Source organism: Orycteropus afer, unplaced genomic scaffold (genome assembly GCF_000298275.1).
Source record: "Orycteropus afer afer isolate SDZICR_OR568_19922 unplaced genomic scaffold, OryAfe1.0 scaffold00051, whole genome shotgun sequence".
NCBI classification, from domain to species: Eukaryota; Metazoa; Chordata; class Mammalia; order Tubulidentata; family Orycteropodidae; genus Orycteropus; species Orycteropus afer.
In genome coordinates, this window is record NW_006921638.1 from 3,982,629 (window position 1) to 4,000,789 (window position 18,161).

An 18,161-nucleotide genomic window follows, 5' to 3' on the forward strand; every position below is an offset into this window, starting at 1 on the left:
TAACTTGCCCAGAAAGGGTAATGTTTTCTATCCCAGGCCATCTAATTAACTGTCCATAACCAACACTCCCTCTACCAGGCACATGTAAAAGTAAACACTAAAAAATCTCTGGGAACACAGCTCCCTATGAACCATTAGCCATAATACTGGTCCTGGGTATCCCAAATAGCTAATCAAACGTTTCCACCCAAGAAATGTACCTTGTCTGTCTGGCTATTCTGAGAGGTGCCTTTTTAAATGTTCAACAGAAAAGGCAGGAACTCATCAGTCTCAAATATGAGACTTCATTTCTAAATGATGCAATTAAAATGAGAAAAAGAGACTTAATAGTAATTGTGGACAGTCACCCAAAGCCATTAGATAAAATGGAACTGCTGGCTGTAAATTCAACTAATAGGTTACCAGGAAATGCACCTTTAACAATCTCTATTTCATCTAAGGAAGTGAAAAAAAAAAAGTAGCATTGGAATCATAATGACTCATTAGTAACTTGAAATTAGGATTATCAGGCTTTGTTTGTGTCTCTGTGTATGTAAGCTTGTTGAGACAATAGACTAGATGCTGAGAAAATCAAAAGGATGGCCAATGATAAAAACAAAAAGAATTGCCAGGTATAGAGGAACCAAGTGGATTTTATTTATTTGCTCACTTTTCTCTTTTAAACTTTTTATTTTGAAATAATTATAGGTTGACAGGAAGTTGCAAAGAAAGTACATAGAAATCCCATGTACTGTTCATCCAGTTTCCCCTAGTTTTTCAACTGTGGTAAAAATGTGCACAATGAAACATATGCCAGTTTTATTAAAGAGCAAATCCTGCCACATTTTGCATGGGAAGTGATCACCCAGCTTCCTTCCAGCTCAGCGAGCTGGGTCATTCCAAACAAATAAGTAAGGATATGCAAAAGTGCCAGAGGCATAGACTTGCTGGCCTGAAGTCTAAGGAAAAAGTGTAAAAGTCAAAAGGGGGGAAATAAATACCTGGGATTAAATACGAATAGATGCAGTTTTCCCATTGCTTCAGTGATACCAAATGGGTGAGCTGTATTTTCTGACCCTCATAGAGAATAGGTATGAGTTTAACAGTTTCTAGCACCTATGTCTGCCAGGTCCAAAGCATCTCCATGAGTTCGTTCACTCATTTCTAAATATTTAAACTGCTGCCTCTAATCTCCTGCATCTTTTTACAGATAAAGACAACCTACTGTTGAATCTTGATCAGAGTTACCCATGAGATCCTTGAGCCATCATTGCTTTATTTTGTTTTGTGTTTTTATATTCCTCTTGGAATGGAAACATGAAATTTTCCATTTGCAAAAAGGTTTAATCAACAGTAAATGTTTTGAATCAGATTAAAACACAAATACTTTAAGAGCTATGTATTTATTCTGTCCTCCGGGATGCAGTCACTTTATCTTGCTTCTGAAGGACAATGCAAAGCCATAGCTGTTCTAATGAATTCTTTGCAACAGGCAGGTATGCTGATGGTTAATAGTGATGAATGTGGATCTTAAAAGGTCTTGGGTTCTTCCTCAGATTTTGCCTCCTTCTCCCTGACACATCAAAAATGGAAAATCATCTATAAGACTGTTTTATTTGTCTATTTTCAGAGCAGTATACATTTACATACTCACGAAGGTAATCAATATAAGCAAGCCCAAGTCTTCCAACAGTCCTTAATTATACCTCTAAGAATGCATATGTATTCGCATGTAATACTTGTGTTTCTGCACAGTTCCCCCTACCCTTTTCAGCTGACATGTGCTAAGACTCTTTGAAAGCAGTAAAATCAAGAATGTAACAGGCAAATGCATAATGAGTTGTTAAATGTGATGGCAAAATAAAAAAAAAAAAAAAAAAAATTTAAAGCTTCAGAAAGAATGATCAGTAAAAAAAAAAAAAAAAAAAAAAAGAGCCAGCAAACTGTCTATCATGTGATGAAATTTGACAGTAGGGATTATGGCTTTGATGGACCAGAACAGCTAATAGAAGAAGCTGACATTTTTGAAACCCTGCTAATTAAGGGTTCCTTCCTTAATATTAAAATAAAGTCTTTGTCTGGGTTTTATGGTTGGAAAATCAGGTGTTTTCATTAATATATGCCAGTCAGTCTTAATAAGCTTGGAGGGCAGAGGAAGTTATTATTGAGTGACCTTCTACAAAATAAGCATGTTGCTAAGGGCTCTAACCCTGCCCCGTTCAGACTGATGAATCTCATTTCCAATGCAAAAGCTTCACAAGAAATCCAAGTATTCTCTGTGCAATCACAGAAAATAATCCTTGTGTCTCTTGTAATGTCCAGAATTGCCACTTACTACACTACTACTGTACAATGAATATTACAATACATATTATTTTTCTAGCACAATTGTCTACATTTCTGAATTGCCCAGAATAGAAAAACTTATTGTGAAGACACTTGTATTGAAAAGTCAGCTCATTTTAATACTTTTCAAATAGTCATCTACTCTGTTCATGAATTATAATGCTCAGAATACATCTGACAATACTGGCTTTGAAAAAGAGATATGTCTATATTATTACATATTCATTTTCAAATAGATTTAAAACAGATTTTAAACCATTCATTGAAATTCATTGAAATGATAAATTCACAGTTGGATTTTGATTGACTCTTAATCCAATTTTACTTTTGATAAGTTTTCACTCTTTTCTTCCTACCCACCCCCAACCTTTCTCAACCAATGTATATTTTGCTATTCTATTGCTTTTTAAAGCAAAGCTGATGGTGTATGGTAAAACTTGAAAGTTTTGATAGCTACATATAAAACTTGTCAAACAAACTGGTAAATTTAGTTAAAATCACTAAGCCCCACGCTGCAAGGAATTTGAGTGGCTAATTTCCAATGTACTAATGCTTTTCTTATGGAAGCAATATTTATGGCATTTGATTGTTGGTTAGAACGTGGAGAAAAATTTTGAAAGAGGTTTTCAATTACTCAAACATGCAACCATCTCTAGATGACAGGGAAAAGTGGGGAAAGCCAAGCTATTTGGTGTTGAAACGGTAGATCACATGCCTCAAGGTATTGTGGTTGCCTAGTCAAAAGACCATTACCCCGCCTCTCCTCATCTTCAGTTCTGCCTGCCTGTTCTGAGAGAAGTTGGGTGATACTAATATTGCTAGACTCATGGTCATACTCATAAATCCACTGGAGCCTCTTGGGTGAAGTTAGGAGCAATATTAAAAAATGTAACATGTATCAGTAGGAGAAGGTACATAGGTTTTATGCTCACCCATGGGGGGAAAACCCAATCAATCATAAACTGAGTCCATTTGAGTATATCTGGTATAGAAACAAAAGAGATGAGAATCATAGATCCAGGGTTTAAATATGTGGGGCAAGAAGTTAGTTCCAAGTATGGCAATTATTGCATCTCCATGAGACATTTGTCTTTGAGGTACAGACTTGGAAGAAAAACAAGGTAAGACATTTCCTATAAATGATTAATTGAAGCTGTTCTTCAGTATTTAAAACAGAAAAGAAAAGTTAAATAATACTTAGGGCCAAAATCAATCACTCAGTTTTTATTGAGCCTTATGCTTCCCCAGTGTCCTAGGCTTAACCAAGAGTAATGTATTACACCACCACTGCCCTTATAAACTCGAGGGTCATTAGAAGCCCATTGTGTGTTAGACTGATCCCATCTTTTCATCAAAGGCACCTGTCCTTTCTGATTCTGTTCTGTGTGGTACCAGCATTAGAGTTGCAGTCCTAGACTACTTTGAGTTCACAACCTCCTCTGGCCACATCTACATCAGTGCTAACAAATGGATTGTGGACTCGTAGTATCAGCATTACCTAAAAGCATGTTAAAACTACAGAATTTTGGGTCCTGATCTATCTCTGAGAACCCTGGAATCTAATTTCAAGGAAATCCCCAAAGGATCTTGAGAAATTTGAGAGCACTGATCTATAAAGGTCATGTAGCAAGTTAATCATATACTACATTGTACTGTCATATAGTTTTGTTATATCATTTATCTTTGCTTAGCTTTGCATGGTTTATTTCATCTCTCCAAAGTGGATTATAAACTCCTTGAAGGTAGATGCTGAGTTTACTGTTTCTTTTCGCCCCATAATCTCAAGTTACATATTTATCACAGAAATATTCATTAAATGTTTGACTGATTGATTAAATCTATAAATTTAGTCCTTTTTTACTAAAGACATTTCTCTATTTCTGTTAAGTTTTATTATCAGGCACCTAACTCCTTTAATATGATCTTTACATTATTCTAATACTTTATGTTCTGCTCCAGGGATTCTGTGGTTCTGAAGCAGCATTGTCTGATAGAAATATATTGCAAACCACCTGTGTAATTTTAAATTTTCTAGTAACCAATTTAAAAAAGAAACAAGTGGGATGAATTTTAATTACAAAGTTTATTTAATCCCACATATTCAAATATTAACATCTAATCAATATTAAAATTTAAAAGAAAATGTGTGTGTTTTTTCCATTTTTGTACTAAGCCTTTGAAATCTGGTGTGTATTTTACAGTATATTCCAATTCAACATTTCCAGTGGTTAATACTCTCATTGTGGGTCATGGCTACAGTATTGTACAGTATCACCCTAGAAGATATTCATGGATAAACTGCAGGGGTGCCTGAAGCCCCTGAAATAAAATGCCAAATTATGTGTATATATGATTAGAGAATTTTTCTGATGAGGCACAGTAAAGAATTTATCAGATTCTCAAAAGGATTCTTGTCCCAAACCCCAGGTACCACAATCCTCCCCATCCCCAAATATCTTAAACACAGCACTGCTCTTAGCCTCTGGAATGCCCATTTCTTTTGACCCATTTTCTCTACTTACCAATTGTTTACATTCCTATTCTAACAAGACTAACTCACAGTCTGTTATTAAACAGTTGTGAATTTAACTTATTCCTTTAAAATAGCACCTAGAGAGTGCTCAGGGTATTGACTTGCTTCATAGAAAATAACCTCAAACACTACCACAGTTGGTAGTTACAAAAAATAAAAATATTGATATATTAGATCTTTTTCTTATGGTAATTCACTAGAAATAAATTACACACTGGGGCCATGGTGCCCTCATGGTGTTCAGGAAGTTCCCAAGATATGCTTAACCAAATTAAAAGGGAAGTTCTAGAACGGTCAGTAATTGATCATAGCACAGTGAATTTTGCTTCTGTTCTCCTACTGGGAGTATTATCCCCCAAATTAATTTCTTGACTAAAGCTAATCACTCACATCCTATAATGATTCAAGTATTTTAATACACTTTATAGTTTTTGTTTGTTTTTTGCATGAGATTTTTCAAGACTCTTCACAGTGATTTAGAACCCCTGGTAGCATAGTGCCTAAGGCATTTGACTGCTAACCAGAAGGCTGCTGGTTCAAACCCACCAACCACTCCTTGGAAGGAAGGTTGGGCAATCTACTTTCATAGTGATACTGTCTTGGAAACCCAAGGAGGGGTCACTATGAGTCGGGTCTGACTTTGACAGCAGTGAGTTTGGACACAGTGATTTGGAGGAGAGGAGCTAATTGTTTCAAGTATAACAGCTATGATGTTGATGTAATGCTCCAACCTTAGAAACCAAGGTGTCAGTTGAGAAAAATCCTCCTTTTGCTTTGCTTTGCTTTCTCTTATGTATAAATATTTCTTGAGGTATAGAACCAAATTATCTTTAAGTATTGCTAATTTTACATCATTTAAACATTGTGACTCCTGGTGAGGGCTGACATTGATGGTCTCCCATCATAGAGTAGCTGCTTTAAAAAAAAAAAAAAAAGAATGACTAATTTCATGTGTATTTTATTATTCACGAGTATTACTTATAAAGGCGCTCTGGTGGCATAGTACCTAAGGCATTTGGCTGCTAACCAGAAGGCTGGCGGTTCAAACCCACCAGCCACTCTTCGGAAGGAAGATTGGGCAATCTACTTCCATAGTGATACCACCTTGGAAACCCAAGGAGAGGTCCCTATGAGTCGGATCCAACTTAATGGCAGTGAGTTTGGGTTATTTATTTATTTATGTGACTAAAACTTTGGATATATTTAATGTACACAAGTAATACTATATATAAGTGATTTTTTTTTTTTTACTGTGACTGAAATAAAAAGAAGTCACCCTGTACAACTTTCAAAAAGCAAATGAATCAACTAAAACATCTTTATTCTTATCCAGTTACCTTTCTTTAAGCAACAGGGAAAGATTGAAATTTCAATCTTAACTGACAAGCATTTTCTCCTTTTTATTGTGCACATGACCAAAAGGAGAAGGACAAAATTCCCTAAGTAACAAAAACAATTAAACCAAATTTGAGACATATTGATACTGAAGTCTGGCTATGCATAGCATGCATCACAGTGTGTATCCAGATTTAAATGACAAATACTGAACCATGTAAAATTTGAGGATAATGGATTAACTATGCCAATATCAAGTATTTTATGTAGATCCATCTCCTTTCCACCAAGGTAATGAAGAAGCTTTGAAAGTAACATCTTACTATTCATTTGATCTTTACAGAAGGGAGATTGACTTTAGTTACTTTTAGGATTGTTAATAACTTCTTTCTTGGCATCCTTTCACTTTTTCACTATGATGTAACCGCCAACTGCATCTTCTTTTCCTTTCTAGCACTGTGATAAATACTAAAAAGGTGGCCTTTCCTGCCCTACAGATACTTTAAAACTTCAGAACTATAGGAACCTTGTAAAAGAAAAAAAAAAAAGGTTATAAAATATCTTGATTTAGTCACTTTGACAAATCCCTGGACTCTTTCCTGTGATGTAATGTCCCCTCAGTATTAAGGCATTCTCTGGATTATTCTTTTAACTGTGGTCTCTTAATGAGACGGGAAGGATTATCAACATACCAAAATTATTCTTAAAACTAGTGCATTCACAACATGAGATGATGGAGAAATGCCTGAACCAAGGTTACAAGAAAAAAATAAAGCATATTATTATTCCTTAAATAGAAAAATGGAGGCTCTACGCTACCTCAAAGCATTCTTGGATCTGTTTTATACCCAGCCTATTTCTAGGAGCATTTCAACTTGCTTAGTGACATTGAGTGGGAGTCTGAATCTCTGAAATGATCAATGTAACACTTTTGAATATTTAGCAATCGGTGCTTATTATTGATTGATCAATTCAACTATTTAGTCATAAAGACAGACATACTATTCCATATAATATGCTTGAGTCTGAATCAGTGTCTGCCATTAGTGCTTTATTTTCTCTTTGCTGCCATTTCTTCTGTAGCTAGCCCTTTCCTTTTTCCTTTCCGAGAGCTAGGAAATCTACTGGAATTATCTTCTGGCACTTCTTAATCAAAGTTCAGGACGGGTTATGCAGTGTTCTCTTTGGACGTTGTTACTTGTGAAGGCTCAAGTCAGGCACTCCAGAGGCTATAGAAACAAAAGTGAAAAAAGTACTTGTTTTCTAAAAAACAAAAGGAAAAAACGTACTTGGGCCTCAGTGATTCCCACAGGAGTAGAAATGTTTATTTCAGAGGGAAAAATAAATACATGATGTAGTATCTTTTAGCTCAGATTCTTCTAAGGGAAGGCTATGTTAACATATCTGTAAGAAGAGAGTAGATTCATTTTCTTATTTGATGACATTGAAAGAATTTTTCATTCTACTTCATCGTTCTGATATAGAACCTCTCTTTCTTCTTGTTCTACTAATTTATACACGCATTTCTGTAACAGACCCAATGCTTTTATGCGTTTTCCTTCAGATAAGTCAGCAAATACATAGAATAAGACAGAGCAGTAAAGAACATCAAGTTTCTGTCAAAACACTTCATAAATATTCAGTAGAGTTCTGCAATACGTAGGAAGTTATGAAGATGGCATTAAGATACTACTAAATCCAAAGAAAACCTATGCTAATCAAGCTATCACATCTTATTATATTTTATTCTTTTATCACTTTATTATCCTTCAGTAATATAAATATGACCCCTCAAAAAAACTACAAATCCTAACCTGCCGTAGTGAGATAGAATTTCAGTCTTATCTGGGTCAGAATTTTCTAACCAGGATGTCAGGGTCCCATGGTAGATCTGAAAGCCTAACCTGAGAGTTACATTTCCAGACCACTTGCCTCTAACATAATTCTCTCTCAGACATGGCCTCCTATCCAAATATTGTCAGTATTCCCCCCATGGGACAGAGGCTTGGCTGGAAGAAGACCCCTATAAAAGGGCTTAACAAAGAGCACCTTCAGTGCTCAGAGTAATCACAATATTCTTAATTCACAATTTTAAAAACAAACAGCTTATAAAAGATTTAAGAAATGCAACCTTAAATGTTAGAATTTGGATTATGCCTTTTATGTGACAAAAAAATAAACCTTATATTACTCCTAAATCTGAAATATTTTTAAAGAGAAAAATATCTTTAAAATTGGTTTTCTGATCTCTCTTTAGAAGCATATTCTCTTAAGTTGTTCTGATATAGAGATGACTTACAACATAGCTGCCTGTTCCCTCATTTGTACCAAACCCTTTCAATCAAAGGAGTACAAAATTCAATGAGTTGTACTGTTAGTACATCACTGTAGTTAAAAAGTAGTGCTCACACCAGGGAGCCAAGCAAAGGCTATTGACATGCTTGCTTGATGTATGAAAAGACAAATTAGTCCCCCATCCTATCTACCAGCAGGGTATAGTGACCTGACATGGAAAAGTCAACTCAAACCACTGTATAATATATTTACATTTTTTTCCTCTGGAAACTTCAGAGTTACCAAATCAACTGTGTCTAGTTTGCAAATTACATGCAAGCTAACAGAATGTGAAATAAATTTGAGGACGGCTGTGTGGTTTTTGCTTGACTGTATGCAGAATGGCTTTAGTGACTATCGTTTGTCCTGGAAAAATTAATGGTAGCACTGGAGGGGGGACATCAGGGAGAAAAGAGTTTAAACAAAATGCTGCTTCTGGATAGAGTTGTTTTCTATTCATTGCCTATCTGCTGGCCCTGACACATTCTCAGCTGTTTTCTGGTACACTAAGCAATGTGAGAGAGTGATTTTACCTTTAGAGTCACTTGGCTGGAGTCAAGTTGGACCCAGTGGGCAAGGTTGGAAACAGGCATGCTTGCTTTTCTTTCTTGTGGTAGAGAAACCATTCAAAATTTCACAGGTTTGTTTCTTGAGTTTAGTTAACAGAACAAGGTGGTTGTTTTTTGGGTTTTTTTTTTTGTTTTTTTTTTTTTTGCCACCTTATAAAGTAATTGGGTTTACTATAAAAATGAAGAGGTTCTCACATTTCCCTTAGAATGCAATTTGCACTAATCAAAACATATTATAAAGGTTGAAAACATACCTTTCCATTATATAGCTCATAATTTGGGACTGGAGATCAAACCAATAATCAGTATAAATTGAAATTTCCCTAAGTTTCTGTTGATTTGAAGGAAAAGTTAAGAAAAAGTAATTTTTATAAAACTAATTCTAACTGCTCCTGGTAGTGCAGTGGTTAAGCATTCGCCTGCTATCTGAAAGGTCAGCAGTTTGAAACCCACTAACTGCTCCATGGCAGAAAGATGTGGCAGTCTACTCCAATAAGGATTACAGCCCTGGAAACCCTACAGGGCAGTTCTATTCTGTTCCTTAAGGGTCACTATGAGTCTGAATCTACTGAACACCAATGGGTTTGTGCTCGTTTTGTTTTGTTTTGTTTGTATGTGTGTGTTTTTAGTATGGTACAATTGAGGAATAGGAATGTGAATGTTGGAAACTAACCATCCAAAGACTGCAAAATCACCTGTTATGAAAAGTGCCTACTATTCTCTTAAAGAATTCCTGAAAACCTGCTCTTTTCTGGTATGAACACACATGGATTCAACATGAGTTGGAATTGACTAGACAGCAACTTTTTTTTCCCATAATGTGTATGTGTGTGTGTGTGTGTGTGTGTGAGCAACACACACAATTCTCTATTAAACTCAGTTGGAGTCTATAGAAGAACATATAGAACTTATACGCATATGACAAATACTGGGAATGAAAATATTGTGGTGCTACACTGTAACTCATTATACAGAATAAATATGCTATAACAATAATACTATAGATAATATAAAAGGACCAACCAAAATTTGTAAGAGTCAAGCATAAAGCAATATTTTCAAGCCTATATACTCTTCATTTATTCATTCAGCAAACATTTATGATACATCTGCTATGTACAAGACAGTAGGTCTTATTCTCGGTGGGCATAAATTTTGGAAGAGTTATTAACTGGGATTAAAACCCAAAACCAAACTCACTGCCATCGTTGAGTCAGATCCGACTCATAGTGACCCCTTCTTGGGTTTCCGAGGTGGTATCACTACGGAAGTAGATCACCCAATATTCCTTCCAAAGAGTGGTTGGTGGGTTTGAACCGCCAGCCTTCTGGTTAGCAGTCAAATGCCTTAGACACTGCGCTACCAGAGCTCCTTAACTGGAATTGAAGGTACCTAATTAACTATAGCAATATTGGATTGGAGCTCTGTTTTATTTTTCTTCTTGAAGCTAACATGAGTAATGTCTCCATCAAGTAAAATATTCCCAGTCGGGGCTTCTGTAGTCTATTTGAGGCACAGAATTTAGTGGCAGGAAATAAAAGTTCTAGTCTCTGTCTTACCTAATCAGGCTTCAGGGGGGAAAAAAAAGTCAGACAAGGGTTTAGTGAGAAAAGCAATGGACTAAGAGCCAATGGGCTTATAGCCTTGCTTTGTAAGCAGCTGGTAAACTTCAACAAATATTTTAACTTACAAGAACCTTAGAGTTTTTACCTATTAAAAATAAAGATGTATTAATAGATGGTTATTAAAGTCTCTTCCAGCTCTAAAATTTGATTAAGTGAAGTGCAAACAGTATGAGAGCTCTTGAAAATGTCAGAAAAATGTAAAATGTGATGATGAAGATGATGACTCAAACGCCATGTATAAGTAGACTTTTGTCTTTACACATACCTATTTTTGTTTGGGAGCTCTGGTAGTGTAGTGCCTAAGGCACTTGACTGCTAACCAGAAGGCTGGTGGTTCAAACCCACCAGCCTCTCCTCAGAAAGAAGATGGGACAATCTGCTTCTGTAGTGATAGTGCCTCAGAAACCCAAGGAGGGATTGCTATGAGTCATATCTGAATCAAGGGCACATAACAACAACAACATTTTTGTTTAGTACACTTACTTTAGTGCCTTCTTTTGGCCCAACAGTCCAGTGCCAAAGCATCCTTAACCTGGGGATTAACCGGGTGCTTAGTGTTCTGTCTCTATAAAAAAAAAAAAGTGAAATTGAAGGAAATGGATGCTCAGATATCCCTGCTCAATTTCTGTGGCTGCTAATGCACTACTTTGAAGATGGTAGGTTAAGTCTGGCAGACTTGGGACCAAATCCTATCTCCACCATTCACCTCATTATTCAGTTTCTTTTTCTATAAAATAGGGATAATCATAACAACTCTAAAAATTATTATGAGGATTAATCAAAGCAAAATATGGAAAAGACTTGGCACATAAATACCAACTATTGGCATGGTGCCTGAGATATTTGACTGCTAACCAGAAGGCTGGCAATTCAAACCCACCAGCCACTTCTCAGAAGGAAGGTTGGGTAATCTACGTCCATAGTGATACTGCCTTGGAAACCCAAGGAGGGTTTGCTGTGAGTCAGATCTGATTCAATGGCAGTGCATTTATTGGTTTTTATTTGGTACTATCAAGTCAACTTCAACTAAGAGCGACTTCCACTGGGTTCTTAAGGCTATAAATCTTTACAGAAGTAGATTGCCTTGTCTTCCTTCCACAGAGCAGCTGGTGGGTTTGAACTGCTGACTTTCTGGTTAGCAGCCAAATGCCATACCCACTACGCCACCAGAGCTCCATAGCACACAAATAGGTAGACACTAATAGATAGATGCTAATATTGTCATTATTGTTGTAGTTGAGGCTCAAAGCATGCATCATCCCTGATGATTCAAGCAGGATCCCAAAGTGACCAAACAAACACTAAGCACTCCTCACTAAAGTTACACAGGAATATACATTTCTGCATGTCATCCCTTTTTATCTACAAGTAGCAGAAACAATAGCAGGCATTTTGTAGTGCTAATTTCTTACAATGTGATTTCCTATGCATGACTCTTTGAGGTTTTGAAAATTAGCCAATGAGGCAGGTAAAGTGAGTATTGCTTTCATCCCTGCTATCAGAACCACAGTCTTGCCCATTCCCAAGGAGTAACACTTCAAACGGGCCATCCACTTAGAATGTGAGTAGTTGGTCTTCCCTGGAGTTGTGCAGAGCAGCAATACTGCCACCTTAGAGCAGGAATCAGAAGTCCAGGAAGGTTAAATGACTTAACCAAGGTCGCACAGCCATCGAGAAAAAGATCCTGATCTCAAACTCAGGTTCTGACTCTGCAAAAGGGGCAAGGAGGCCACATCTTCTAACCACCTCTAACCCCACAAGAGGAAGATAGGATCACCATCAGTAACACAAGGCCTATTCCTGCAAGGCCAGACAGACATGCTGCCTCCCTCTAACCCTTTCACCAACCGTTCCTCCTAAAACACCCACCACCTCTCTCCTGGGTTCAATAATTCGCTGCAGTGGCCACACAGCACTAATAGATTATGGGGTTTACTGGGGAAGCACCAGGCTACAATTCAAGTTCAGGAACAACATTCAGTTTCTTTCCCAGCCCACAGTATCTCACCCAACAGTCTCTCTCAGTCTCTCCCAGTCTCTCACCCGGCAATGCGTATCTCTTGGTGTCTCTTTCTCAGCAGCACATGTCTCTTTCTCAGCAATGCATGTCTCTCAGTGTCTCTTTCTCAGCGGCACGTCTTTCTCAGCCAGAGGTCAGAGAGAGTTCTGCCTCGAGGAGATCTTCTGAGCCCAGCAGAGTGGCCAAACTGGCATATCATAGCATCAGAACTCTAAGCACCTGAGAGAGAGTGGGAACCTCCCAGAATATTGTTTTGTGCCACTCCCAACAGAAATACTCCAGGTGGACAACTTTAGCAATCAGGAGCTCCTCAGTTGCTCATAGCAATACCCACCTTGGAGTTTACAAAGACTTATGGGTAGAAAAGCCACACTAAGTACTAGCCATTATCCCTTTTGTACTTCAAAAATTCACATCCCCTTCACCATCAGTTTAAGAATAACCACACCCATGAAAGTGTGTAAGCCAGCCACTTCATGCCTTTATCTCCCCCCATTTTAAATAGCCAATTTCTAATTTGCCTATCCCTATCAAACTAGTACTCTGAGGAAATAAGCGTGGTCCTTTTTCTCTGGAGAATCTTCTGTTCTGCTTGGACATTTCAGGCATGTGGATCCATAAACAAGCCAAGTCCAGCCCAGTGCAAGCCATCAAATTGCAGCAACTTAACACCAGCTCAGTGTCAAACATCTTCCTCTTCATTTGGTCAGGTTCTGGTCAGCTCAGCCCTATCTTATCTATCCCAGCTAGGTCACGGGTACCAGCTGCCAAGTTTGGGAGTCACACTCTTCCCTTCACTTCAGACCAGCCAGCACCTTCTCTCACATCTTCAGTCCTCAGGGACTATTTCAATGCCCATAGGCTCACAACTCATTATACTTCAGACCAGCCAGCCCTTCCTCTCATCCCCAGCCTCCGTGGCCTAGGTTAAAGAGTACCAAACTCAGCCTGTTTCTTCTTTGCTGCATTTTCCCCCTTTCCACTCTTGTGGACCCAGGTGGTCACAAGCTAGTAACATACAAATTTACTACTCACTGGCTTCCTTTAACTTTCATTCCTGGAAGGGGTTTCTCTCATGGACCATGTCTTTCCTGCCTTGATGCACCCAAAGCCCATCTGCTTGCTCAAAATTCAAAAAGCCAAACCGTCGTATTTTTTCTCTTCAAGTCCTCTCTTCAAATGCAAATCTTCCCTTCCCTCAGTAGTACTGGGTGGGGCTCAGGTTTTCTATCTAAGCTCCTAGTACTCTCTACACACAGGGCTTAAAACAAAAGCCTGTTTCTGCTGGGCAAATTCTGTTTCTCCTTTTAACGTATCCAATCAAGTACTGGCTGAAGGCAGACTTACATGCTCTCTGTTATCCACTTACCCCATAATCATTTCTAATGTACAAACAGGTAAGAGACTATTCAATACCCATAGTACATTCAGGTAAACACATAATCCAAAACACATAATCCATTTAAAGACATTCCAGGTTCATCTCTTCACCTTGATTACCATCCCATTCTATGTGTATGGCCTTGGGCCTTTGGCTGGATGTAACCAAAAGCCCTAGCCTCTGAGCAATTATCTCCCTTAAGAGATAACACCAAACAAAGTAACCATCTAAGAATCCAAAGTTTCACTTCCCAGTTCCCTTCCTTCTTTCTTTTACAAAGTCTCATACTTCTACCAGTCTGGAGCCACTGCAACAAATCCCACTGCTTCTGACACCAACTGCAAAAGGGGCAAAGAGGCCACATTTTCTAACCGCCTCTAATCCCACAAGAGGAAGACAGGATCACCATCAGTAACACAAGGCCTATTCCTGCAAGGCCAGACATGCTGCCTCCCTCCAGCCTTTTCACCAACCGTTCCTCCCAAAACACCCACCACCTCTCTCCTGGGTTCAATAATTTGCTACAGTGGCCACACAGAACTCACAGATTATGGGGTTTATTAGGGAAGCACCAGGCTACAATTCAAGTTCAGGAACAACATTCAGTTTCTCTCCCAGCCCACAGTCTCTCACCCAACAGTCTCTCTCAGTCTCTCCCAGTCATGCGTGTCTCTTTCTCAGCAATGCATGTCTCTCAGTGTCTCTTTCTCAGCGGCACGTCTTTCTCAGCCAGAGGTCAGAGAGAGTTCTGCCTCGAGGAGATCTTTTGAGCCCGGCAGAGTGGCCAAACTGGCATATCATAGCATCAGAACTCTAAGCACCTGAGAGAGAGTGGGAACCTCCCAGAATATTGTTTTGTGCCACTCCCAACAGAAATACTCCAGGTGGACAACTTTAGCAATCAGGAGCTCCTCAGTTGCTCATAGCAATACCCACCTTGGAGTTTACAAAGACTTATGGGTAGAAAAGCCACACTAAGTAATTTACTACACGCAGACTCCCAATAGTTTGTGTTTTCCTCTAACTGTACAGTACATACATGGAGATTATGTTGTTGTTGTTGTTGTTATGTGCCATATAGTCGGACCCAATTCATAGCGACCCCTCCTTGGATTTCCGAGGTTGTTTCACCATGGAAGTAGATAGCCCAACCTTCCTTCTGAGGAGTGGCTGGTGGGTTTGAACTGCCAGCCTTCTGGTTAGCAGTCAGATGCCTTAGACACTACACTACCAGAGATCCTGAAGACTATGATAGTGTCAGATTTTTCATGCCAACCTCTCCATACAGTATTGGGCTTTGAGTAATCATGGTGAAGTGTCCCCTGGGGTCACCGGAGGAGAAAGCTCTCACTATGCCATAATGTGATATGGCACACTGTGACTCAGTGTTGCTTTAGATGTGGGGTACCTGAGTTGTTTTTGTGGAAAGGAAATACTGAGCAAGTCAGGTTGTAGAGCTAGTGTTCTCCTTTTTTTCTGTAAATCTGGCTTACATGAATATGCAATAACTAGCACCCCTGAAAACTCTATTGTGTCTCCCACTGTGTTTCCATCTTCCATCTTATCACAATCTGTGGTTTGTGCCAAAAGGTACAATGCAGTATTAAATAAAAATTAAAAGTTTGGGAAAAGTACTTTTAGTACAGTGCTGCAGTTGAACTCTATGCAAAGTGAGAATGATTTCCTCATGTTCACTAATCCCCAAACAAAATAACCATCAAGAAATATTAAAACACACATTTTATTAGTTTCATTTAATTTCTTAATTGCTCAAAGTCAGTTTACCCATTTATTGCTGTGTGGAACGCTTAGAGGCAAGGCTCACATTAAAGGGATTATTTACATGTAATCCTTGCCTCCCAGAGGATAGGAACTGATCACTTATGAATCCTGATTTATGCTCTGAAACAATACTAAATGGAGGAAATAGTTATTGTAAAATGATATAGTCAGTAGTCGAATAATACAGTAGGAGAGTGTAATTTAATAGCAAAGAGAAAGTACCTCATTTTCAGTAAAAGTTATGCAAGCCCTTTTCAGGAAGAGCTATTAACCAAACTGAATTTAGCCTCCCATTTTTCTGGCTATACCTTTGCTAATTGATAGATGTTGAAGATGTGTAGCCTGTTAAGATTTTAATTAAATGGAGTCTAGGAGTAGATGTGATAATTTTACTGGGACTTGGAGTTCTGGGGATAATAATTGCTCTGGGTATTATATGCTCTGTGACAATTCACCCACTGCTAGCATGCCTCTCTGGAAGCGAAAATTCTGTAGACACTCAGGTGGGATTTGGAGAGATGCTGAGAATCACACACGAAAGATACATGAGGTAGGAAGGAGTTTTAGGTACACATTCACCAAGAAACTTGTGAAAATATGAAGTGCTGCCAGTTCTATGGTACATCACAGCTGGCCTGAGACCATGTAACTCCTGAGGACCAGGAAACCCATTAGTGACCCAGGAAAGAGATTTGCTTTGTCCAATTGCTGACACATCTCTCCCTGTTGTAGTATCTGTAACCCCCGTGCATTACTTTAGGTGCATTATTGCTGTTCTTGAAAGGAGATAAGAGTTACAGCATCGGAAGAGTGCAGAGGTAAGGCCGATCCTTACCAGCAACCTCTGCCCAGGACCATGGGTGATAGCACTGAAGTGGGCAGCACCTCTATTTTAGGCTGACACTTTCTGATATTTGATATTCATTGTCTACCTTTCAAGTCAGCTTAACACAAAGAACACACAACACAAAACATTTTTTAAAAAGCCCTCAAGGAGAGTTATACCATCTATTTTATTAGATTGAAAGCAAAACAAGCTGATACCAGCAGAAAAAAAAAATGGCTGCTTCAGACCCCAGCTGACCTTTTTTATATGGAAAATTCTCCATATGATTACAGAGCTAATGAGTAATATTTAATGAAAACATTATGTCTTTGCATATCCCCATAAGCAGCACTTACATTTAAATTTACATACAAATAAGCTGATATATGTAAAAATGCATCTTGCAAATCTGTGTATTTTAAGGAAAATACTTGTCTGATATCTCTGGCTGTTTCTATACAAAGCCCAGAGCTCTCAATAAGAAAACTGTAGAATTCAGTCAATCATCCAGTTGACACCAAACATGCAAGTATTTGATGATGCATGGATAAAATAGCAGTATGCGTGGCCAACTTGTCCACATGCACAGAATGTTTTGGCTTTATGCAAACGACAGTATATGAGAGAAGCTGGGCTAAACAAATGCTAAGTAAATACATGTGAAAAAAAATATCTTTCAAGTTCAAGAATCTGTAAGTATTTGAGGATGAACATTAGAAGCAGGATTGTTTCTGGAGCTGGTATATATTTCATTTGCTGCACAGAATCTGAACCACAGTGGTGCTGAATTTTAAAACTGGAAAAAGCCTGTGACATCTCATTCCCACCCTTTCTCTTCCCCCTCTAGGTGGAGCTGACAGGAAGCAGTGTCTTTGACTATGTCCACCCTGGAGACCACGTGGAGATGGCCGAGCAGCTGGGCATGAAGCTCCCGCCTGGGCGGGGTCTCCTGTCACAGGGCACCGCTGAGGATGGAGCCAGCTCAGCATCTTCCTCCTCTCAGTCAGAGACCCCCGAGCCAGGTGGGAATTGCAACCCCAGTATGTGCGTTGGTGGGCAGGACCTTTGCCAAATGATTGCGCTCAAATCGCCAGTATGAAGAGAGTATAACTAGGTCTAGTGGTATTTAACTATTCCACGCAGCTTTCAGTCCCATACAGTAATTAAATAAGGAAGAGATTTGAAAATAAAGAGACATTTTAATAAGTATAATCCAGAGATCTAATTTCAGTTGAACAATACATATAGGAGGTACTAGTGCCTTTAGTTTCTCTTTCAAATTACTGGAGAGAAACAGTTCAGAAATGAAACACCCTCTTCCTTTTATTGTTACGATGGCTAAATGTAATACATTCATTTATTATTCAGCAAAACCTATGGCAGAGGCTTTTTGAATATTAGCTTATGGGGAATTAAAAGTATTGGGGACTT

The 18,161-nt window shown here is 38.4% G+C and overlaps 1 protein-coding gene across 1 annotated transcript in view; it reads left to right on the forward strand.

Annotated features, from left to right (window-relative positions):
* Positions 1–18,161, forward strand: part of NPAS3 (neuronal PAS domain protein 3) — a 1,311,878-nt gene that overhangs the window by 1,113,674 nt on the left and 180,043 nt on the right. Inside the window, exon 6 of the mRNA XM_007938532.1 lies at positions 17,578–17,752. Coding sequence (XP_007936723.1) covers positions 17,578–17,752 — 175 coding nt within the window. The remainder of the gene's footprint in view (positions 1–17,577; positions 17,753–18,161) is intronic.